The following is a 25771-nucleotide window of genomic DNA, read 5'->3' on the forward strand; positions in this document are numbered from 1 at the left end:
ACTCCCTGATACATGTCGTGGGATCAGTGGAAAAGGAACCAAGGCGTTTTTCAAGTTGGGCTAAATCCCCTAAGGGGAAAGGTACGTGAACTCCCACGATGCCTTCGGGTCCCGCCACCTCTCAGAGGGGGGCAATAATTTGGGGAGGCCCCCGGGATCACGTCTGAGGGGGACTGAAGGGTTCCGGCTCAGTCTGTGGGGGAGAAACAGGTGATGAGGGCAAAGACGGAGGAGGCCCCCGGGACCTAGTTAAAGGGGGGGCTGAAAGGCTCAGGCTCAATCCGCGGGGGAGGGGCAGGTGAGGGGGCGAAGGCGGAGGAGGTGAGATGGGGGAGGAGATGGTGGGGGAGGAAGGGGGAAGGGCTGTTGTAGGAGAAGAAGGGGAAGGGAGTGGGTAGGAGGCCTCTGCGGCGGGGGGGGGGTAGGCGGCGACGGTGGAAGAGGGCAGAGGGGTTGTAGGAGGGGGAGGGGCTGAAGGAGGAAGCCTGTATGGCGGAGGTTCGTCGGCTGAGTCAAAGGCAATCGAAGAGGGACTGGGAGTGTGTGGAGGGGAGGGAGGCGGCCTGCAGGCTAGGAGAACTTGGGGCGGGGAACAGGTGGTGCAGAGGCCGGGATTTTGGGCTAGGAGGCAAAAGGCCTTGATATAGGGAATCTCCTTCCATTTTTTCAGGCACTGGCAGTAGTTAAAAAGATTGCGAGTGATGTTAGGATCAAGAGTTCCCCCTGTGGGCCATTGGTTGTGATTGTCTAGGGGGTATGTTGGCCAATCTTGGGAGCAGTATTTACGGAGAAGTTTTGGTTTTATATCAGGCGTCAGGGAGAGGGTGGCTAGATGCTTGAGCAGGCATTCAAGAGGTGAACTTTCAGGAAGGGATGAGGAGGCTCCCATGGCTAAAGGACAGAGAAGGAGACAAACAGGGGAAGACAAACGGAGATCCTGGGACTGGGAGCAGACCGCAAGGAGACAAAGGGCGTCCCCGATGATCCTTGGTGGTCTGCGGAAACTTGTATACGAGTCGGAATTTCTTAGGAAGTGTGGGTCGTCACCCAGACCTATCTAAGAAGGCAGAGTGCTGGAGTCACAAGGAACCTAGTACTAGGAATTTTCAGCGGAAGGAACGGAAGTAGAAGGGGGGGAAAAAGGGAGCGTTCTCATCCGCAAAGGAGTCACCTCGTTTATGGCTGTTGGAGGAGGGGCCTGAGGGTCCGCTGCAGCCGTGAAGGCCTGAGGCGGGGAGAGTGCCCTCCTCGTCCCCGAGAGTCAGGGCTTTGCCAGACGATCATGGTCAATGGCGCTGCGATAGCTCCGGGAAGAGGGCCCGCTCCGGGGGAAAACTTACCCAAAGGCCAAAGAGGAGCAGTGAGTGTGAGGAGCCAGCGCCAGAAAAAGAGGACGAGGGCGAGCTGCTGCTGATGTCGGGGGAAGACGGGGCCCAGTTGGGGTGTCCCGTCTCCTGGGTTTCAGCACCAATGAAAGGAAGGAGTGATACACAGCAGCAATTCACCGGAGAATTCCACTTTATTGGGGAAAAGTACTAAGTTATATAGGGAGGGACATAAGCTGATTGAGGTGTCACTTCAGTGGGACTGGTGGCTATTGGCTAGGTGCTGGGATTGGGGGGGGCGAGAGGTAATTGGGCCTCGGGTGGCACCGGCGGGAACTGAAGACCCGGAAGAGAAGCAGAAAGTTCATCATCTTACGGGTGGGGGCCCTTCACTTCTTTTATGGGGTTTTTGGTAGGGCAAAGTAGTCCTTGATTGATTGATTGACATTCTTTGCCTTTGGGGCTTGATCTGATTGAGGGACTGAAGACTTGAGCTGTGCTCTAACATTGTTTATCTGGGGAGTTTTTGTCATCTGCAGAGTGTCTGTACTCTCAGGTTTTCTATCCAGGGAGTGTATATGCCCTTCAAGTCACTCAGGGTCCCTGTGGCTTTATTTAATTAACTCTCCGGAGTTATCTCTGGCTCTCCGGCTTTATCTGATTAACTCCCTGAGTTCTTCGTTGGCCCCACCATCTTTTCATCCTGCTCATGTCTGTCTTTCTCCCTAGCAGAACGGCTTCACACAAACTGCTTATAAGGTACAGTCTTTTAAAATCAGCCTTCAAGTGTTTCCACTATTTGAAAGAGTTTTTCATTTTTCAGCCTTAAAAGTTTTTGCACTAGACCCTTACATATAGATGTATCTCTTGCTTTGAAGTATTTTTAATACCATCTTTTTTTTCTGTTTTATATCTCTTTAACTGATCTCTAAAATGGATGCATAAGTATTTACAGCTGAAGGTCTCTTACACAGAAAAATGGAGGTTGCCCTGGCAGTCAGTGCTTTTTGATGTAATGGTTTATTTTATGTGTCAACTTAGCTGGGCCACAGCGTCCAGACTATTTGGCCAAATATTTTTCTGGATGTTTCTGTGAAAGTGTTTTTTGGATGAGATTAGTATTTAAATTGGTGAATTTTGAGTAATGTAGATTACACTCCATGATGTGGATAGGTCTCATCCAATCAGCTGAATGTCTTAATAGAACAAAGATTGACCTCTCTTCAGCAAGAATTAGTTCTTCCCGCAGACTGACTTTGGGACAGAACTGCAACTCCTCTGGGTCTCCAGTCTGCTGGCCTACCCTGCAGACTTTGGATTTTCCAAGCCTCCATAATTCCTTCCAATTCCTTAAAATAAATCTCCTTCTCTCTCTCAGTATAGATATCAATTTATGTAGATATCTAACTATAACTAGATACATCTAGATCTAGATCTATACATATATGGATTTATATATATAGATAGATAGATAGATAGATATCCTATTGGTTCTGTTCCTCTGGGGAGCCTAATAGATATTTATTTTCTTTCTATTTGCTATTCTTTCTTCAACTCTTCATTGCTGCTGGGATATTAACTTTTGCCTTTTATTGTTGATTCTTTCAAAACTCTGTCATCTCCTGTGCTGTATCCATATGGGACTCTTTTAACTTCTTTTATCTAAATGTCTGTAATGGTTATGAATTTTATTCTAAAATATTTGCATGAAAAGTGTGTCACATTCTTTCATTTCTGTAAGACTCAAATCTGCTTTAGGCCTCCACCTGTAACATGGCTCTCACCTCTGGGATCTTCTTCCCCATTCTTTAGTTTGTACAAAAATGTCAACTTCTCAGAACACTTGGTTGGGGGGACTAGTTTGTGAATCCATGTGGTTGCCAGCGTCACTAGGATTTCCTCTGTCACTTGCAGCTTTTCTGAAGGTGGCCCTCTAGTTTAAGTTGGGTATTCTTTGAGATGATTCAGGGGCCTTTCACAGTGACCATAAATTTCTTGAAAAGAACTATACCGTTACTCTCCACTTTGCAGTGCTTTGTTCTATTTAATTGTGTTGGCATCCCATTGGAATTATTTAACATGCAGTCATTCATCCATTTGGGGCTGGCTTTCTTCATGTTTAATCCCACTGAACCTTGACCTTTCCCTTTGTCTTGGAGAATCTTTTCCAGTCCTCTGGTTTGCCTAATACTTCCTCATTCATTTAAAGCATTAGTGTTCATGTCTCCCTCTCAGAGAAGGCTTAGCTTTTTTAAAAAGTCTGAGATAAGATTGTTTCCTAGAAACAAATTCAAAACTCTTTTGGCACATGAAACCAAAGTTTTGGCTACCTGCCTAAAATAGAGGAGGGAAAAATACTTTTAGCTGAGAGAGCAAATTAATATATCAATGGCTTTTCTTCTCATGTGTCTTTGCACAAAATTATGTTTCTTCATCATTTCTTCCTTTGCTTTTGTATACCTCTTTTCTGTCATTTTTCATGATCTCTTCCTTAGAATCCTAATTCTTCTCTGATGAAATACATACTTTTCTTAAGTATGGAATTTGACAACTATTTTTTTTTATTTTTTTTATTTTTTATTTTTTATTTATTTATTTTTTATTTTTTATTTTTTATTTTTTATTTATTTATTTTTTTATTGAAGGGTAGTTGACAACAGCATTGCATTACATTAGTTTCAGGTGTACAACACAGCGACTCAACATTTATATACATGATATTTCTAGGTATCAGGTATCACCATACCAAGTTGTTACAATATCTTGACTATATTCCTTATGCTATACATTACATCCCGGTTACTTATTTATTTTACAATTGGAAGTGTGTTTATATATATATATATATATATATATATATATATATATATATATATATATATATATATATATTGTGAGGGCATCTCTCATATTTATTGATCAAATAGTTGTTAACCACAACAAATCTCTGTATAGGGGGGTCAATACTCAATGCACAATCATTAATCCACCCCAAGCCCAATTTTCGTCAGTCTCCAATCTTCTGATGCATAACGAACAAGTTCTTACATGGAGTACAAATTCTTACAGAGTGAATAAGTTACATGGTGAACAGTGCAAGGGCAGTCATCACAGAAGCTTTCGGTTTTGTTAATGCCTTATGAACTATACACAGTCAGTTCAAATATGAATATTCATTTGATTTTTTTTTTTTTATATTAATAATTATTTTTTATTGAAGGGTAGTTGACACACAGTATTACATTACATGAGTTTCAAGTGTACAACACAGTGGTAGAACATTTATATACATAATTCTAGGTTCCAGCTATCACCCTACCAAGCTGTTACAATATCTTGACTATATTCCTTATGCTCTACATTACATCCCGGTTACTAATTTATTTTACCATTGGAAGTCTGTCCTTTTTTTTTTTTTTTTTTTTTTTTTTTTGTGAGGGCATCTCTCATATTTATTGATCAAATGGTTGTTAACGACAATAAAATTCTGTATAGGGGAGTCAATTCTCAAGGCACAATCATTATTCCACCCCAAGCCTAATTTTTGTCAGTCTCCAATCTTCTGAGGCATAACAAACAAGTTCTTACATGTAGAACAAATTCTTACATAATGAATAAGTTACATAGTGAACAGTACAAGGGCAGTCATCACAGAAACTTTCGGTTTTGCTCATGCATTATGAACTATAAACAGTCAGTTCAAATATGAATACTCATTTGGTTTTTATACTTGATTTATATGTGGATACCACATTTCTCTCTTTATTATTATTATTTTTAATAAAATGCTGAAGTGGTAGGTAGATACAAGATAAAGGTAGAAAACATAGTTTAGTGTTGTAAGAGAGCACATGTAGATGATCAGGTGTGTGCCTGTAGACTATGTGTTAATCCAAGCTAGACCAGGGCAATAAAACATCCACGTATGCAGAAGATTTCTCTCAGAGCGGGGGGGTGAGGTTCTAAGCCTCACCTCTGTTGATCCCCAATTTCTCACCTGATGGCCCCCCTGCGACTGTGCCTGTCTTAGGTTGTTCCTCCCTTGAGGAATCTTACCCGTCTCTGGCTAACCAGTCATCTTCCGGGGCCATACAGGGAAATGTGAAGTTGGTAAGTGAGAGAGAAGCCTTATTGTTTGAAAAAGTTAGCTTTTTACTTCTTTGCATATTTATGCCCTGTGGCTTCTATGCCCAGCATTTGTCTTGAGGTATCTTTACCACTTGGAAGAATTATGATACTCGGTAAATTTGATATGAGGCACGAATTCTATTTAAGGGTTGTAATTAGGAAGGAAGAAGAAAAGCTATAGAAGTAGCAGGTGGAAGAAAACATGGGAAGATTGATTATTTCTTTGATATATCTTCTTGTAGAGTAACTTCAGCATGTATAGGTTTTAAGCTACTACTTAAATTGCACACACACATTAACATAATAGGAGTATAGTTACATAACCAAAGCATATCTGTAATTACCAGCCATCTGCAGTGAAACCAAGAAAACCAGTTAGGCACCTTAGGCATTTGTGAAAACTTATCTATGATATTGTGGATATTGTCCAACTGAACTAGAACAGTCTGAGAGAAATCAGACAAATTAAAACAACCCATTCCTGGGGACTGTTCACATGCCATATGTTCTTTTAACAGTAAATAGTTTTTAGTTGTAAGACTTTGGAGCGCTACAATTTGTACTTCTCCAAATTCTTGGTTGAGTTCCAACAGTATAGATCCAGTCCAATTTTGTTGTTTTACTGTATGCACAGGCCAGCTTAGATATCTCCTTCCTCATTCCCATGGCAAGTCCAGGAACTGGTGGGATGAGTGCATCTACAGCTGTAGCAGTGCGTGGATCTTTGTTGGGGTTTTTTGATGATCATCTTCTGGCATGAGTCCTCCAGAGAGTGCAGATGTTGGAAGTTCTTTTTCATATCGTATCTTAGTTCATTTTCGGGGTAGCCCAATTAGGCTTTGATCCTCTGTATAAACACAAACAGACCCTTTGCCTACACTTTTATATGCCCTTTATACCCTTGTGTAGAACTCGTTGGAGGTTACCACACAGGAACTGCCCTTTTTTTTTTTTTTTTTGCTATCACTAATCTACACTTACATGACGAATATTATGTTTACTAGGCTCTCCCCTATACCAGGTCTCCCCTATAAACCCCTTTACAGTCACTGTCCATCAGCATAGCAAAATGTTGTAGAATCACTACTTGCCTTCTCTGTGTTGTACAGCCCTCCCTTTTCTCCTACCCCCCCATGCATGTTAATCTTAATACCCCCCTACTTCTCCCCCCCTTATCCCTCCCTACCCACCCATCCTCCCCAGTCCCTTTCCCTTTGGTACCTGTTAGTCCATTCTTGAGTTCTGTGATTCTGCTGCTGTTTTGTTCCTTCAGTTTTTCCTTTGTTCTTATATTCCACAGATAAGTGAAATCATTTGGTATTTCTCTTTCTCCGCTTGGCTTGTTTCACTGAGCATAATACCCTCCAGCTCCATCCATGTTGCTGCAAATGATTGGATTTGCCCTTTTCTTATAGCTGAGTAGTATTCCATTGTGTATATGTACCACATCTTCTTTATCCATTCATCTATTGATGGACATTTAGGTTGCTTCCAATTCTTGGCTATTGTAAATAGTGCTGCGATAAACATAGGGGTGCATCTGTCTTTCTCAAACTTGATTGCTGCATTCTTAGGGTAAATTCCTAGGAGTGCAATTCCTGGGTCAAATGGTAAGTCTGTTTTGAGCATTTTGATGTACCTCCATACTGCTTTCCACAATGGTTGAACTAACTTACATTCCCACCAGCAGTGTAGGAGGGTTCCCCTTTCTCCACAGCCTCGCCAACATTTGTTGTTGTTTGTCTTTTGGATGGCAGCCATCCTTACTGGTGTGAGGTGATACCTCATTGTAGTTTTAATTTGCATTTCTCTGATAATTAGCGATGTGGAGCATCTTTTCATGTGTCTGTTGGCCATCTGTATTTCTTTTTTGGAGAACTGTCTGTTCAGTTCCTCTGCCCATTTTTTAATTGGGTTATTTGTTTTTTGTTTGTTGAGGCGTGAGAGCTCCTTATATATTCTGGACGTCAAGCCTTTATCGGATGTGTCATTTTCAAATATATTCTCCCATACTGTAGGTATCCTTCTTGTTCTATTGATGGTGTCTTTTGCTGTACAGAAGCTTTTCAGCTTAATATAGTCCCACTTACTCATTTTTGCTGTTGTTTTCCTTGCCCGGGGAGATATGTTCAAGAAGAGGTCACTCATGTTTATGTCTAAGAGGTTTTCGCCTATGTTTTCTTCCAAGAGTTTAATGGTTTCATGGCTTACATTCAGGTCTTTGATCCATTTTGAGTTTACTTTTGTATATGGGGTTAGACAATGGTCCAGTTTCATTCTCCTACATGTAGCTGTCCAGTTTTGCCAGCACCACCTGTTGAAGAGACTGTCATTTCGCCATTGTATGTCCATGGCTCCTTTATCAAATATTAATTGACCATATATGTCTGGGTTAATGTCTGGATTCTCTAGTCTGTTCCATTGGTCTGTGGCTCTGCTCTTGTGCCAGTACCAAATTGTCTTGATTACTATGGCTTTATAGTAGAGCTTGAAGTTGGGGAGTGAGATCCCCCCTACTTTATTCTTCTTTCTCAGGATTGCTTTGGCTATTCGGGGTCTTTGGTGTTTCCATATGAATTTTTGAATTATTTGTTCCAGTTCATTGAAGAATGTTGCTGGTAGTTTCATAGGGATTGCATCAAATCTGTATATTTCTTTGGGCAGGATGGCCATTTTGACGATATTAATTCTTCCTAGCCACGAGCATGGGATGAGTTTCCATCTGTTAGTGTCCCCTTTAATTTCTCTTAAGAGTGACTTGTCGTTTTCAGAGTATAAGTCTTTCACTTCTTTGGTTAGGTTTATTCCTAGGTATTTTATTTTTTTTGATGCAATTGTGAATGGAGTTGTTTTCCTGATTTCTCTCTCTGTTGGTTCATTGTTAGTATATAGGAAAGCCACAGATTTCTGTGTGTTGATTTTGTATCCTGCAACTTTGCTGTATTCCGATATCAGTTCTAGTAATTTTGGGGTGGAGTCTTTAGGGTTTTTTATGTACAGTATCATGTCATCTGCAAATAGTGACAGTTTAACTTCTTCTTTACCAATCTGGATTCCTTGTATTTCTTTATTTTGTCTGATTGCCATGGCTAGGACCTCCAGTACTATGTTAAATAACAGTGGAGAGAGTGGGCATCCCTGTCTAGTTCCCGATCTCAGCGGAAATGCTTTCAGCTTCTCGCTGTTCAATATAATGTTGGCTGTGGGTTTATCATAGATGGCCTTTATTATGTTGAGGTACTTGCCCTCTATTCCCATTTTGCTGAGAGTTTTTAACATGAATGGATGTTGAACTTTGTCAAATGCTTTTTCAGCATCTATGGAGATGATCATGTGGTTTTTGTCTTTCTTTTTGTTGATGTGGTGGATGATGTTGATGGACTTTCGAATGTTGTACCATCCTTGCATCCCTGGAATGAATCCCACTTGGTCATGGTGTATGATCCTTTTGATGTATTTTTGAATTCGGTTTGCTAATATTTTGTTGAGTATTTTTGCATCTACGTTCATCAGGGATATTGGTCTGTAGTTTTCTTTTTTGGTGGGGTCTTTGCCTGGTTTTGGTATTAGGGTGATGTTAGCTTCATAGAATGAGTTTGGGAGTATCCCCTCCTCCTCTATTTTTTGGAAAACTTTAAGGAGAATGGGTATTATGTCTTCCCTGTATGTCTGATAAAATTCCGAGGTAAATCCATCTGGCCCGGGGGTTTTGTTCTTTGGTAGTTTTTTGATTACCTCTTCAATTTCGTTGCTGGTAATTGGTCTGTTTAGATTTTCTGTTTCTTCCTGGGTCAATCTTGGAAGGTTATATTTTTCTAGGAAGTTGTCCGTTTCTCCTAGGTTTCCCAGCTTGTTAGCATATAGGTTTTCATAGTATTCTCCAATAATTCTTTGCATTTCCGTGGGGTCCGTCGTGATTTTTCCTTTCTCGTTTCTGATACTGTTGATTTGTGTTGATTCTCTTTTCTTCTTAATAAGTCTGGCTAGAGGCTTATCTATTTTGTTTATTTTCTCGAAGAACCAGCTCTTGGTTTCATTGATTTTTGCTATTGTTTTATTCTTCTCAATTTTATTTATTTCTTCTCTGATCTTTATTATGTCCCTCCTTCTGCTGACCTTAGGCCTCATCTGTTCTTCTTTTTCCAATTTCGATAATTGTGACATTAGACCATTCATTTGGGATTGCTCTTCCTTTTTTAAATATGCTTGGATTGCTATATACTTTCCTCTTAAGACTGCTTTTGCTGTGTCCCACAGAAGTTGGGGCTTAGTGTTGTTGTTGTCATTTGTTTCCATATATTGCTGGATCTCCATTTTGATTTGGTCATTGATCCATTGATTATTTAGGAGCGTGTTGTTAAGCCTCCATGTGTTTGTGAGCCTCTTTGCTTTCTTTGTACAGTTTATTTCTAGTTTTATGCCTTTGTGGTCTGAAAAGTTGGTTGGTAGGATTTCAATCTTTTGGAATTTTCTGAGGCTCTTTTTGTGGCCTAGTATGTGGTCTATTCTGGAGAATGTTCCATGTGCACTTGAGAAGAATGTATATCCCGCTGCTTTTGGATGTAGAGTTCTATAGATGTCTATTAGGTCCATCCGCTCTACTGTGTTGTTCAGTGCTTCCGTGTCCTTACTTATTTTCTGCCCAGTGGATCTATCCTTTGGGGTGAGTGGTGTGTTGAAGTGTCCTAGAATGAATGCATTGCAGTCTATATCCCCCTTTAGTTCTGTTAGTATTTGTTTCACATATGCTGGTCCTCCTGTGTTGGGTGCATATATATTTAGAATGGTTATATCCTCTTGTTTGACTGAGCCCTTTATCATTATGTAGTGTCCTTCTTTATCTCTTGTTACTTTCTTTGTTTTGAAGTCTATTTTGTCTGATATTAGTACTGCAACCCCTGGTTTCTTCTCACTGTTGTTTGCTTGAAATATGTTTTTCCATCCCTTGACTTTTAGTCTGTGCATGTCTTTGGGTTTGAGGTGAGTTTCTTGTAAGCAGCATATAGATTGGTCTTGCTTTTTTATCCATTCTGTTACTCTGTGTCTTTTGATTGGTGCATTCAACCCATTAACATTTAGGGTGACTATTGAAAGATATATACTTATTGCCATTGCAGGCTTTAAATTCGTGGTTACCAAAGGTTCAAGGTTAGCCTCTTTAGTATCTTACTGCCTAACTTACCTCACTTATTGAGCTGTTATATACACTGTCTGGAGATTCTTTTCTTCTCTCCCTTCTTGTTCCTCCTCCTCGATTCTTCATATGTTGGGTGTTTTGTGCTGTGCTCCTTCTAGGAGTGCTCCCATCTAGAGCAGTCCATGTAAGATGTTCTGTAGAGGTGGTTTGTGGAAAGCAAATTCCCTCAGCTTTTGTTTGTCTGGGAATTGTTTAATCCCACCGTCATATTTGAATGATAGTCGTGCTGGATACAGTATCCTTGGTTCAAGGCCCTTCTGTTTCATTGTATTAAATATATCATGCCATTCTCTTCTGGCCTGTAGGGTTTCTGTTGAGAAATCTGACGTTAGCCTGATGGGTTTCCCTTTATAGGTGACCTTTTTCTCTCTAGCTGCCTTTAACACCCTTTCCTTGTCCTTGATCTTTGCCATTTTAATTATTATGTGTCTTGGTGTTGCCCTTCTTGGATCCTTTCTGTTGGGGGTTCTGTGTATTTCCGTGGTCTGTTTGATTACTTCCTCCCCCAGTGTGGGGAAGTTTTCAGCAATTATTTCTTCTAAGATACTTTCCATCTCTTTGCCTCTCTCTTCTTCTTCTGGGACCCCTATAATACGGATATTGCTCCTTTTAGATTGGTCACACAGTTCTCTTAATATTGTTTCATTCCTGGAGATCCTTTTGTCTCTCTCTATGTCAGCTTCTATGCGTTCCTGTTCTCTGATTTCAATTCCATCAATGGCCTCTTGCATTCTATCCATTCTGCTTATAAACCCTTCCAGAGTTTGTTTCATTTCTGCGATCTCCTTTCTGGCATCTGTGATCTCTTTCCGGACTTCATCCCATTTTTCTTGCGTCTTTCTCTGCATCTCTGTCAGCATGTTTATGATTCTTATTTTGAATTCTTTGTCAGGAAGACTGGTTAGGTCTGTCTCCTTCTCTGGTGTTGTCTCTGTGATCTTTGTCTGCCTGTAGCTTTGCCTTTTCATGGTGATAGGAATAGTCTGCAGAACTGGGATGAGTGACGGCTGGAAGGACTTCCTTTCTTGTTGGTTTGTGGCCCTCCTCTCCTGGGAGAACAGCGGCCTCTAGTGGCTTGTGCTGCGCAGCTGCGCGCAGACAGGGTTTCTGCTTCCTGCCCGGCTGCTATGGAGTTAATCTCCGCTGTTGCTGTGGGCGTGGCCTGGCTCGGGCAGCTACTCCAAAATGGTGGAGTCGCGTTGGAGCAGGAGCTGCTGGGAGGCTATTTATCTCCGTAAGGGGCCTCCCTGCTCCCTGCAGCCCAGGGGTTAGGGTGCCCTGAGATCCCGGGTTCCCTACCTCTGGATTAAGTGACCCACCCTGCCCCTTTAAGACTTCCAAAAAGCACCCGCCAAAACAAAACAACGACCACAAAAAAAAACAAGAAAAAAAATTTTTTTAATTAAAAAAAAAAAAATTTTTTTAATTAAAAAAAAAAGGTGGTCGTTCGTTTTTCTTTATTCTCCGGTGCCAGCCTCAGGCCTCTGCTCACCGGTCTTTCTGCCCTGTTTCCCTAATATTGGGGTCCCTGTCCCTTTAAGACTTCCAAAAAGCGCTCGCCAAAACAAAGCAGCAAAAAAGCAAAAAAAAGAAATGGTCGCGCGCTTTTCTTATGTCCTCTGGCGCCCAGCCTCCAGTGCCTGCTCACTGTTCTTGCTGCCCTGTTTTCCCAGTATCGAGGGCCCTGCACTCTGGCCCGGATGGCTGGGGCTGGGTGTTCGGCAGCCCTGGGCTCCGTCTCCCTCCCGCTCTGCCCGCTCCTCTCCCGCCGGGAGCTGGGGGGAGGGGCGCTCGGCTCCCGCGGGGCTGGGGCTTGTATCTCACCCACTTCGCGAGGCGCTGGGTTCTCTCAGGTGCGGATGTGGTCTGGATATTGTCCTGTGTCCTCTGGTCTTTATTCTAGGTAGGGTTGTCTTTGTTATATTTTCATAGATATATGTTGTTTTGGGAGGAGATTTCCGCTGCTCTACTCATGCCGCCATCTTCCGCCCCCCTCATTTGATTTTTAAACCTGATTTATATGTGGATACCACATTTCTCTATTATTATTATTTTTAATAAAATGCTGAAGTGGTAGGTAGATATGAGATAAAGGTAGAAAACAGAGTTTAGTGTTGTAAGAGCAAATGTAGATGATCAGGTGTGTGCCTGTAGACTATGTGTTAATCCGCGCTAGACGAGGGCAATAAACATCCATGTACGCAGAAGATTTCTCTCAGAACATGAGGGGGGAGGTTCTAAGCCTCACCTCTGCTGCTCCCCATTTTCTCACCAGATGGCCCCCTGCGACTGTGCCTGTCTTAGGTTGTTCCTCCCTTGAGGAATCTTACCCGTCTCTGGCTAACCAGTCATCTTCCGGGGCCATACAGGGAAATGTTAAGTTGGTAAGTGAGAGAGAAGCCTTATCGTTTGAAAAGGTTAGCTTTTTACTTCTTTGCATATTTATGCCCTGTGGCTTCTATGCCCAGCATTTGTCTTGAGGTGTCTTTACCACTTGGAAGAATTATGATACTCGGTAAATTCGACATGTGGCATGAGTTCTATTTAAAGGTTGTGATTAGGTAGGAAGAAAAAAAGCTACAGAAGTAGCAGGCAGAAGAAAACCTGGGAAGATTGATTATTTCTTTGACATATCTTCTTGTAGAGTAACTTCAGCATGGATAGGTTTTAAACGACTAATTAAATTGTGCACACACATTAACATAATAGGAATATAGTTACCTAACCAAAGCATACCTGTAATTACCAGCCATCTCCAGTGAAACCAAGAAAACCAGTTAGGCACCTTAGGCATTTGTGAAAACTTATCTATGATATGGTGGATATTGTCCGACTGAACTTAAACAGTCTGAGAGAATTCAGATAAACTAGAACACCCCATTCCTGGGGACTGTTCATATCCCATATGTTCTTTTAACGATAAATAGTCTGTGGTTGTAAGATTTTGGAGTGCTACAATTTGCACTTCTCCTAATTCTTGGTTGAGTTCCAACAGTATAGATCCAGTCCAATTTTTGTTTTACTGCATGCACAGGCCAGCTTAGATATCTCCTTCATTCCCATGGCAAGTCCAGGAACTGGTGGGATGAGTGCATCTACACCTGTAGCAGTGCGTGGATCTTTGTTGGGGTTTTTTGATGATCATCTTCTGGCATGAGTCTTCCAGAGAGTGCTGATGTTGGAAGTTCTTTTTCATATCGTATCTTAGTTCATTTTCGGGGTAGCCAAATTAGGCTTTGATCCTCTGTATAAACACAAACAGACCCTTTGCCTACACTTTTATATGTCCTTTATATCATTGTGTAGAACTCATTAGAGGTCACCACATAGGAACTGCATTTTTTTTTTTAATCATTAATCTACACTTACATGACGAATACTTTGTTTACTAGGCTCTCCCCTATACCAGGTCCCCCCTCTATACTCCTTTACAGTCACTGTCCATCAGCGTAGCAACCTGTTGTAGAATCACTACTTGTCTTCTCTGTGTTGTACAGCCCTCCTCTTTCTCCCACCCCGCTATGGATGCTAATCTTAATACCCCCCTACTTCTCCCCCCCTTATCCCTCCCTACCCACCCATCCTCCCCAGTCCCTTTCCCTTTGGTACCTGTTAGTCCATTCTTGAGTTCTGTGATTCTGCTGCTGTTTTGTTCCTTCAGTTTTTCCTTTGTTCTTATATTCCACAGATGAGTGAAATCATTTGGTATTTCTCTTTCTCTGCTTGGCTTGTTTCACTGAGCAAAATACCCTCCAGCTCCATCCATGTTGCTGCAAATGGTTGGATTTGCCCTTTTCTTATGGCTGAGTAGTATTCCATTGTGTATATGTACCACATCTTCTTTATCCATTCATCTATCGATGGACATTTAGGTTGCTTCCAATTCTTGGCTATTGTAAATAGTGCTGCGATAAACATAGGGGTGCACTGATCTTTCTCATACATGATTGCTGCATTTTTAGGGTAAATTCCTAGGAGTGCAATTCCCGGGTCAAATGGTAAGTCTGTTTTGAGCATTTTGATGTACCTCCATACTGCTTTCCACAATGGTTGAACAAGTTTACATTCCCATCAGCAGTGTAGGAGGGTTCCCCTTTCTCCACAGCCTCGCCAACATTTGTTGTTGTTTGTCTTTTGGATGGCAGCCATCCTTACTGGTGTGAGGTGATACCTCATTGTAGTTTTAATTTGCATTTCTCTGATAATTAGTGATGTGGAGCATCTTTTCATGTGTCTGTTGGCCATCTGTATTTCTTTTTTGGAGAACCGTCTGTTCAGTTCCTTTGCCCATTTTTTAATTGGGTTATTTGTTTTTTGTTTGTTGAGGCGTGTGAGCTCTTTATATATTCTGGACGTCAAGCCTTTATCAGATCTGTCATTTACAAATATATTCTCCCATACTGTAGGGTTCCTTTTTGTTCTATTGATGGTGTCTTTTGCTGTACAGAAGCTTTTCAGCTTAATATAGTCCCACTTGTTCATTTTTGCTGTTGTTTTCCTTGCCCGGGGAGATATGTTCAAGAAGAGGTCACTCATGTTTATGTCTAAGAGGTTTTCGCCTATGTTTTCTTCCAAGAGTTTAATGGTTTCATGACTTACATTCAGGTCTATGATCCATTTTGAGTTTACTTTTGTATATGGGGTTAGACCATGGTCCAGTTTCATTCTCCTACATGTAGCTGTCCAGTTTTGCCAGCACCACCTGTTGAAGAGACTGTCATTTCGCCATTGTATGTCCATGGCTCCTTTATCAAATATTAATTGACCATATATGTCTGAGTTAATGTCTGGATTGGAATTTGACAACTATTATAGTTTGAGTACATGATGCTTCAGATCTTGTCTATTCCCATTTCAGTTTATTTGATACTTAACATTTCTAATTCTTCAGCAAGTATTTCTTTGCTTTTTTTATTAAGGTATTATTCATATACACTCTTATGAAGGTTTCCCATGAAAAACAATGTGGTTACTACATTCACCCATATTATAAAGTCACCCCCCATACCCCATTTCCGTCACTGTCCATCAGTGTAGTGAGATGCCACAGATTCACTATTTACCTCTGTGCTACACTGTCTTCCCCATGATCCCCCCCACATGTGTGCCAATCATAATACCCCTCAATCCCCTTCTACCTCCCTCCTCTCCCACCCTTCCCCACCCCTTCTAGAAGGGTAACTGCTAGTCCCTTCTTAGAGTTTGTGAGTGTTCTTCAGCAAATATTTCTTTGTGAAATTGTCACTTCTGATTTCTTGAGTTCTTCTTTCTGTGTGTACAGTTCTATTTCCAACTCTTATCTTTGATCTTTACCCTTGGTGGCTTGTTTCAGTGATAATGTTTATGTAGATGTTTGAGAAATTATTTTTGTGTCATTTACCATACAATCAATCTGGTTTTATCTAGGGCTTATTCCTGGGGTGAATCTGGCAAGAATTTCAGCCACAAAGGGCTGTCCTAACGGTAGGGCTTCAGGATGGTCTGTATCAGATTTTCCTGGAGCACTTGGAAACTTAGTTGAAATTTGTAGTTGGAGCAGGGAAAGTCCAGAAGTCATTACCAGCAGAAGAATATCAAGCATAAGATTTAAGGAGTAAGTTCTAAGCTATAAGCAGTAAGCAATGTAAGGATTTAAGAAACCAAACTGACCAGAATACCTTACTCTCTGGCACCTGGGACACCTCTTTTCCCTGGTTCAGATGATTCATTGCTGCCTTTTCTTCCTTTACCTGTGTCTTAAGTATAGGTATTCCTCATGGTTCTGTCCCTGGTTCTCCTCTCATCTCATCTCATACTATTCACTCCCTCCAAGTGGTTTGATTCATTGAGTATCTGCTGTGCGCCAGACACTGATCGAGGAGCAGGAGTTACATAGTAAATAGGTGAGACAAGTCTTTGCTCACATAGAACTTTTGTTTCAATGTAAGACAGAAAAAGTAAGTAATTAAGCAAGGTACTTTCAGATAATGATAAGTACTAGGAAGAATATAAAACAGGATGAATAATTAATAGAGAATGGATTCTATGGAGCAGAGGGACCCTCCATGCAAAATGTGGGGTGAGATTGCTCCAAACAAATGACAGTTGGTGTGAAGTCCCCAGACAGAGAGGAGAGCTAGTGTAAAATAAAGTTGACATAATCAGGAACAGAAAGAAGGGCAATGTGGCTGGAGTGCTTTAAAAAGGCAGATAATGGACAGAGATGAGATTTGAAGGGAAGGATTTTGATTCTGTTGAGAGTTATGGAAAGCCATTGGAAGGTTTCAGCAACATAATAAAATTTACACTTAATAATGTATTTTTTGTTTATTTTAAGTCTTTTTTTGTGTCCAACATATCACAGGTAGAAAACTAACACCAATGTATACATTAATGGATTATTAAATTTGAAAATTCTTGTAACTCTTACGTAGGTCAAGGCATAGAATTTGACCAGCCACCCCACAAGCCCTATATGTACTCCATCTTAATCACAAACCCATTTCTAACTACACTAAAAATATAGAATTTTGTGGCAGTTACTTCCTTGCTTTCACTAGAATTTTAATACCCATGTATGCATCCCTAGACATTGTTTACTTCATTCTTTTAAGTCTCCTTTAATTCAGATTCCTCTTCTGTCTCTTTTTCTCTACCATTCATATTTTATTTGCTGAGGAAATTGAGTCATTTTACCTATATTGTTTCTCACAGTCTTGATTTTACAGATTATATCTCATAGTATATTTTATCATGTTCCTCAGGATATGTATTTTTAGTAGATTGCCTCTAGAATCTTTTTCAAATTCAGTAGATACATACTGTCTGGTTACCTCTCTTTCATGGTGCTAGGTGACATTGAAAATCTCTAAATCCATTTATTCTTCAGGAATTATAAAATTGTGATTTCTTAGTCTTTCTACAACAAGAATAATACTAGTTCTCAAGAATATTGGGAATGACATAATTGTAATAGCACATAATTACTTGTTTGTTTTATTCCATATTACATATACAATATTCTTAAAATTTGATACCAATGCTACCAATACCGATATGACTACTGAAAGCAATCAAATTATTTTTGTGTATGCTTCTGTTTTTCCACCTTTAAAAAAATGTGTAGTACAGTACACTGTATCAATATTATAAATGCATGTAACCATTGCATACTATATTCTCTTATAATCCTTATCTAATCTTAGTTCTACAATTAAATTGAAATATAGTTTATATATAATACTATATTGGTTTCACATGAACAACTTGGTAATTCATCAATTACATGCATTATTAAATGCTGCCATAAGTGTAGTTATTTTCACCATACAAAGATATTACAATATTATGAGCTATGTTTCCTATGCTACATTTCCATCCCTGAATAATTATTTTATAACTTGAAGTTTATACCTGTTTATCCCCTTATTTTTATTTTTACTTTTCTTTTTACTTTTTATTTCCTATTGAAGTATAGTTGACATACAATATTATATTCGTACAACATAGATGTACAACATAGTGATTCTATTAATATACATTGTATTAAATGCTTACCACAGTAAGTGTAATTGTCAGCTGTCACCATACAAATTTATTACAATATTATTGACTATGTTTTCTATGCTGTACTTTTCATCCCTGTAACTTACTTATTTTAGAACTGCAAGTTCATACTTCTTAACCCTCTTCACCTATTTCACCCAGCTTCCCATACTCCTCCGCACTGGCAACCACCAGTTTGTTCTCTGTATTTATGAGTCTGTTTCTGTTTTTGTTGTTGTTTGCTTGTTCTGTTTTTTAGATTTCACTTAAGTGAAATCACGATATTTTTCTTTCCCTGATTTAGCAGAATATTTCACTTCACCTAATTATTCACTTAGCATAATACCCTCAAGGTTTATCTATGTCACTAATGGCAAGTTTTTTTTTTTATGGCTGAGTAAAATTCCTTTGGTTTTCTGGCTATTTCTGATGAACTTCCTGAGTTCTTGGTTAGCCCCACCCTCTTTTCATCCCATACTTCTTCATCCCATACTCCATTCCATAGGTACATATTCCACATATTTTTTTATTAAGGTATCATCGATATACACTCTTATAAAGGTTTCACATGGAAAACATTGTGGTTACTACATTCACCCATATTATCAAGTCCCCCCACACCCCATTGCAGTCACTGTCCATCAGCATATTAAATGCCAGAGTCACTACTTGTCTTCTCTGGGCTATACTGCCTTCCCTGTGAGCCCCACACACACCATGTGCACCAATCACAAATGACACTCAATCCCCGTCTCCCTCCTTCCCCAACCACCTTCCTCCACCCCTCCCCTTTGGTAACTGCTAGTGCCTTCTTGGAGTCTGTGAGTCTGCTGCTGGTTTGTTTCTTCAGTTTTGCTTTGTTGTTATACTCCACAAATGAGGGAAATCATTTGGTATTTGTCTTTCTCTGCATGACTTATTTCACTGAGCATAATATCCTCTAGCTCCATCCATGTTGTTGCAAATGGTAGGATTTGTTTCTTTCTTATGGCTAAATAGTATTCCATTGTGTATATGTACCATTTCTTCTTTATCCATTCATATACTGATGGACACTTAGGTTGCATCCATATCTTGGCTATTGTAAATAGTGCTGCAATAAACATAGGGGTGCATATGTCTTTTTGAATCTGGGATCTTGTTTTCTTTGGGTAAATTCCTAGGAGTGGAATTCCTGGGTCAAGTGGTATTTCTATTTTTAGTTTTTTGAGGAACCTCCATATTGCTTTCCACAATGGTTGAACTAATTTACATTCCCACCAGCAGTGTAGGAGGGTTCCCCTTTCTCCACATCCTCACCAGCATCTGTTGTTCCTAGTCTTTTCAATATTGGTCATCCTAACTGGTGTGAGGCGATATCTCATTGTGGTTTTAATTTGCATTTCCCTGATCATTAGTGATGTGGAACATCTTTTCATGTGCCTGTTGGCCATCTGAATTTCTTCTTTGGAGAATTGTCTGTTCATATCCTCTGCCCATTTTTTAATTGGGTTATTTGCTTTTTGGGTGTTGTGGCATGTGAGTTCTTTAAATATTTTGGATGTTAACCACTTGCCAGATACGTCATTTACAAATATTTTCTCCCATTCTGTGGGATGCCTTTCTGTTCTGCTGATGGTGTCCTTTTCTGTACAGAAGTTTTTAGTTTGATGTAGCCCCATGTGTTCATTTTTGTTTTTGATTCCCTTGCCTGAGGAGATGTATTCAGGAAAAAGTTACTTATGTTTATAGTCAAGAGATTTTTGCCTATGTTTTCTTCTATGAGTTTTATGGTTTTATGACTTACATTCAGGTCTTTGATCCATTTCGAGTTTGCTTTTGTATATGGAGTTAGTCAATAATCCAGTTTCATTCTCTTACATGTAGCTGTCCAGTTTGCCAACACCAGTTGTTGAGGAGGTTGTCATTTTCCCATGGTATATCCATGGCTCCTTTATCATATATTAATTGACCATATATGCTTGGGTTTATATCTGGACTCTCTATTCTGTTCAATTGATCTATGTGTCTGTTCTTTTGACAGTACCAAATTGTCATGGTTACTGTGACTTTGTAGTAGAGCTTGACGTTGGGGAGCATAATCCTCACAGCTTTATTCTTCCTTCTCAGGATTGCTTTGGCTATTCAGGGTCTTTTGTGGTTCAAGCTGAGTTTTAGAACTATTTGTTCTAGTTCACTGAAGAATGCCATTGGTATTTTCATAGGGATTGCATTGAATCTGTAGATTGCTTTAGGCAGAATGGCCTTTTGACAATATTAATTCTTCCTATCCATGAGCAGAGGATGAATTTCCATTTATTGGTGGCTTCTTTGATTTCTCTCAAGGGTGTCTTGTAGTTTTCAGGATATAGGTCTTTCACTTCCTTTGTTAGGTTTATTCCTAGGATTTTATTCTTTTTGATGCAATTGTGAATGGAATTTTTTCCCTGATATCTCCTTCTGCTTGTTCATCATTAGTATATAGGAATGCAACAGATTTCTGTGCATTAATTTTGTATCCTGCAAATTTTCTGAATCTAGTTATTAGTTCTAGGAGTTTTTTAGTGGATTCTTTGGAGTTTTCTATGTATAATATTATGTCATCTGCAAATAGTGACAGTTTAACTTCCTCTTTACCAATTTGGATGCCTTTAATCTATTTGTGTTGTCTGGTTGCCATGGATAGAACCTCCAGTACTATGTTGAATAAAAATGGTGAGAGTGGAAATCCTTGTGTCATTCATGACCTTAGAGGAAAAGCTTTCAACTTTTCACTGTTAAGTATGATGCTGGCTGTGAGTTTGTCATATATGGCCTTTATTATGTTGAGGTTCTTGCCCTATATACCAATTTTGTTGAGAGTTTTTAACATGAACAGATGTTGAATTTTGTCAAGTGCTTTTTCATGATTTATGGAGATGATCATTGTAATTTTTGTTCTTCTTTTTGTTGGTGTGGTGGATGATGTTGATGGATTTTTTAATATTGTACAATCCTTGCATCCACAGAACAAATGCCACTTGATCATGATTGGTGATATTTTTGATGTATTTTTAAATTCAGTTTGCTAACGTTTTGTTGAGTATTTCTGCATTTATTTTCATCAGGGATATTGGTTTGTAATTTCCTTTTTTTTGTGGTATCTTTGCCTGGTTTTGTTATTAGAGTATGTTGGCTTCATAGAATGAGGTCGGAAGTATTCCCTCCTCTTCTACTATTTGGAAAACTTTAAGGAGGATGGGTATTAGGTCTTCTCTAAAGGTCTGATAAAATTCAGTGGTGAAGTGATTTGGTCCGGGAGTTTTCTTCTTGGGTAGTTTTTGATTACTGATTCAATTTAATTGCTGGTAATTGGTCTGTTCACATTTTCTGTTTCTTCCTTGGTCAGTCTTGGAAGGTTGTATTTTTCTGGAAAGTTGTCCATTTCTTCTAGGTTATCCAATTTGTTAGCATAAAAGTTTTCATTTTGTTCTCTAATAATTCTTTGTATTTCTGTGGTGTCCATAGTGATTTTTCCTTTCTCATTTCTGATTCTTTTTGTGTGTGTATATTCTTTTTTTCCTCAATAAGTCTGGCTAGGGGTTTTATCTATTTTGTTAATTTTCTCAAAGAACCAGCTCCTGCTTTCATTAGTTCTTTCTATTGTTTTATTCTTCTTAATTTTATTTATTTCTGCTTTGATCTTTATTATGTCCCTTCTACTGACTTTGGGCATCATTTGTTCTTTTCCTAGTTTCATTAATTGTGAGTTTAGACTGTTCATAGGGGTTGTTCTCTTTTCCTGTAGAAGGCCTGTATTGCAATATACTTCCCTCTTAGCACAGCCTTCACAGCATCCCACTGGTTTTGCATGTTGAGTTATTGTTTTCATTTATCTCCATATATTGCTTGATCTCTGTTTTTGTTTCATCATTGATCCATTGGTTATTAGGGAGCATGTTGTTAAGCCTCCAAGTGTTTGTGGGCTTTTTCATTTTCTTTGCAGAATTTATTTCTAATTTCATACCTTTGTGGTCTGAGAAGGTAGTTGGTACAATTTCAATCCTTCTGAATTTATTGAGGATCTTTTTGTGCCCTAGTATGTGATCCTTTTTTGAGAATGTTCCATGTGCCCTTGAGAACAATGTGTATCCTGCTGCTTTTGCATGGAGTGTTCTTTAGATATACATTAGGCCCATCTGTTCTAATGTGTTGTTCAGTACCTCTGTGTCCTTACTTATTTTCTGTCTGGTTGATCTGTCTTCAGGAGGGAGTGGTGTGTTGAAGTCTCCTAAAATGAATGCATTTCGTTGTATTTCTCTCTTTAATTCTGCTAGTATTTGTTTCACATATTTAGGTGCTCCTATGTTGGGTGCATAGATATTTATGATGTTTATATCCTCTTTTTGGACTGACTTTATTATTATTATTATTTTTTTCAACACATTTTAGCTGCCATTCTCCTATGTCTTCATCCCAATGGACATAGTTTTCAATCATTTCCTGGTAACCCTTAGGTATAAAGTTATCAATAATAAGCATCTGAAGTCGAAGCTCCCGGCTAAGTTGTCGAATGTTCTTCAGTAAGCCTTCAATTTCCCTCTGATGTTCTTGCTGGAGATCAGCCATCTCTGACTTTGCAGCCATCAGCATAGTCCAAACTTTCTTTAATTTCTTGGTCTTTCCTCTTGCAAACTGGTGTATTTTTCTTCAAATATCCAAGCGCTCTTGCTCTTTTTCCTCAAGTTCTCTACGAAGTTGCTCTGCTCTTTTCCTCCTTTCTTCCAGTTCCATATTAGATTCTTCAAGAAGTTTCTCTTGTTCCTCAGCTTTTGCCAACAAATCAACCCCACCAACAATTACTTTCTTCTCCAGGGCAGATAATTTTTCTAGCAAAGACTGATGCTCTTGTTGGGCCTTAAGAAGATCTTTTTCCTGTTTCTCTAATTCTGCTCTAGCCTTGTTTCTTTCTTCCTCTTCCATGTCAAGCTTTGTTTCAAGTGCTTTTCTCTCTTCATCAATTTTTGCTTGCATTTCAACCATCTTATCTGGGGAGACTTTCTTTTTACCTGCTTGGTCCCTCCTTTTTTTCCTTTTCTCCCCATCTTCTCCAACCTCACCCTCTTCATCGTCATCCTCCTCTGAACCACTGATATCAGAGCCTGATATTTCTTCTCCTTCTTCAAGCTTTTTTTTCAGTTCTTCTATTTCTTTCTGAAACTGACGAAGCAAAGCATCCTTTGGATCTTCATTAATTCTAGCTTTATTTTTAATATTCTTAGCACGGTTAGCATACCGTAATGTACTGATAGTTTCATCATAATTGTAATCTGCTGGCCCAATATTTGCACACATCATGGTTTTTGAATTTCCTCCCAAAGAATCCTGAAGAAGAGGAGTCAATTTGGAATTACGATATGGCACATGAGTGCTTTTTCCATCAACCAAGGCAGAAATTACATTACCAAGGGTGGAAAGTGAAAGATTGATTTTTGTAGCTTCCTTTAGGCGTTGTCCAGTAGCTCCAGTTTTTGCTTGTCTTTCTGAACCAGCAAGATCTACAAGATGGAGCTTCCCCATCCTGACATGCATGTTACCATCAGTGCCTTTTTCACTGCATTCTATAGTAATTGTAAAGATGGCATGGGATCGGGAACTATGTTCATTCATATTAGTTGCACCAACAGAACGATTCTTGTGGCCTAGTGTCATAATTCTATCCATATCATCAGCATTATTTACCACATAAGCTGATAAATCTTTGATATAAACTCCCACATCAGGTCTTTCTTTAACCTCTAACCTCTGTGTCTGATCCTTGCCCAAAAGGTCCCGAACTTCTTCATTATATATTTCCAAATAAGACACTCGAACCAAAAATCTTGTATCACCCTCTGCTTTTGCAATATGACCAAATATGTGAGCAAATGAATTTGGAATGATTCCTCTAAGTTCAGGAACAGCTCGAACACCTTCCATGGTAAAAGTTTTGCCTATTCCAGTTTGTCCATATGCAAAAATTGTTCCGGCATCATAGCTTTCCCCTGTGCCCGTGGGACGTCCCCACCCTGGGTGCAGTCCAACAACGCCGGGCTCACGAGAGAGGTTTGCCAAAGACAACCGAGAGACCACCTTGGCGCTCGAGACTTGACAACTTTATTATTATGTAATGTCCTTCTTGTCTCTTGTTGCTTTCTTTGTTTTGCACTCTATTTTGTATGATACAAGTAGTGCAACTTCTGCTTTTTTCTCCCTACTAGTTACATGAAATATCTTTTTACATCCCTTCACTTTTGGTCTGTGTATGTCTTTGGGTTTGAAGTGAGTCTCTTGTAGGAAGCATATAGATGTTTCTTGATTTTTTTATCCATTCAGTGACTCTATGTCTTTTGATTGGTACATTAAGACCATTTACATTTAAGGTAATTATCAATAGATATGTACTTATTGCCATTGCAGGCTTTAGATTTGTGGTTACCAAAGGTTCAAGTGTAGCTTCTTTAATATCTAACAGTCTAATTTAACTCACTTAGTATGCTATTACAAGCACAATCTAAAGGCTCTTTTTCTTTTTCCGCCTTTTTCTTCCTCCTCCATTCTTTGTATATCAAGTATAATATTATGTACTATTTGTCTATGTCTTGACTGACTTTGGCTGTAGTTGATTTAATTTTGCATTTGGTTGTAAGTAATTGGTCTACTTCCTTTACTGTGGTTTTATTTCCTCTGGTGACAGCTATTTAGCCTTAGGAACACTTCCATCTATAGCAGTCTCTCCAAAATACACTGTGGAGACAGTTTGTTGGAGGTAAATTATCTCCTCTTTGCTTATCTGGAAATTGTTTAATCCCCCCTTCAATTTAAATGATAATCTTGCCAGGTTGAATATTCTTGGTTTGAGGCCCTTCTGCTTCATTGCATTAAATATATCATGCCACTCCCTTCTGGCCTGTAAGGTTTCTCTTGAGAAGTCTGATGATACCCTATTGGGTTTTCCTTTGTATGTGTTTCTTTTTCTCTCTCTCGCTGCTTTTAATACTCTGTCTTTATGCTTGATCTTTGTCCCTTTAATTGTTATATTTCTTGGTGTTATCTTCCTTGGGTTCCTTGTGTTGGGAGATCTGTGCACTTCCATGGCCTGAGAGACTGTCTCCTTCCCCATATTGGGGAAATTTTCAGCAATTACCCCCTCAAAGATACTTTCTATCCCTTTTTCTCTCTTCTGCCTCTGGTATCTCTGTAATGTGAACATTGTTTAGTTTGGATTGGTCACACAGTTCCCTCAATATTCTTTCATTCCTAGAGATTCCTTGTCCTCTCTGTGCCTCAGCTTCTTTGTATTTCTCTTCTCTAATTTCTATTTCATTTACCATCTCCTCTAGTTCATCTAATCTGCTTTTAAATCCCTCCATTGTGTTTTTTTTCAGATACTATATTCTTTAATGATTGAATCTCTTTCCTGAATTCTTTCCTGAGTTCTTGAATATTTTCTGTACCTCTGTAAGTATGTTTATGATTTTTATTTTGAAATCTCCTTCAGGAAGATTGATGAGTTCAGTTTCACTAGGCTCTCTTTCTGGTGCTTGTGGTATTTTGGTTTGAACCAGGTTCCTTTGATGTTTCATATTTGTATGTGGCC

The 25771-nt window shown here is 39.4% G+C and overlaps 1 protein-coding gene across 1 annotated transcript in view; it reads right to left on the reverse strand.

Annotated features, from left to right (window-relative positions):
• LOC118919343 (kinesin-like protein KIF3A) overlaps positions 1 to 25771 on the reverse strand; it is a 43456-nt gene that overhangs the window by 8439 nt on the left and 9246 nt on the right. Inside the window, 1 exon segment of the mRNA XM_057489239.1 lies at positions 22578 to 24278. Within this exon segment, the coding sequence (XP_057345222.1) occupies positions 22578 to 24278 (1701 nt within the window).

Source organism: Manis pentadactyla, chromosome 12 (genome assembly GCF_030020395.1).
Source record: "Manis pentadactyla isolate mManPen7 chromosome 12, mManPen7.hap1, whole genome shotgun sequence".
Classification (NCBI taxonomy): domain Eukaryota; kingdom Metazoa; phylum Chordata; class Mammalia; order Pholidota; family Manidae; genus Manis; species Manis pentadactyla.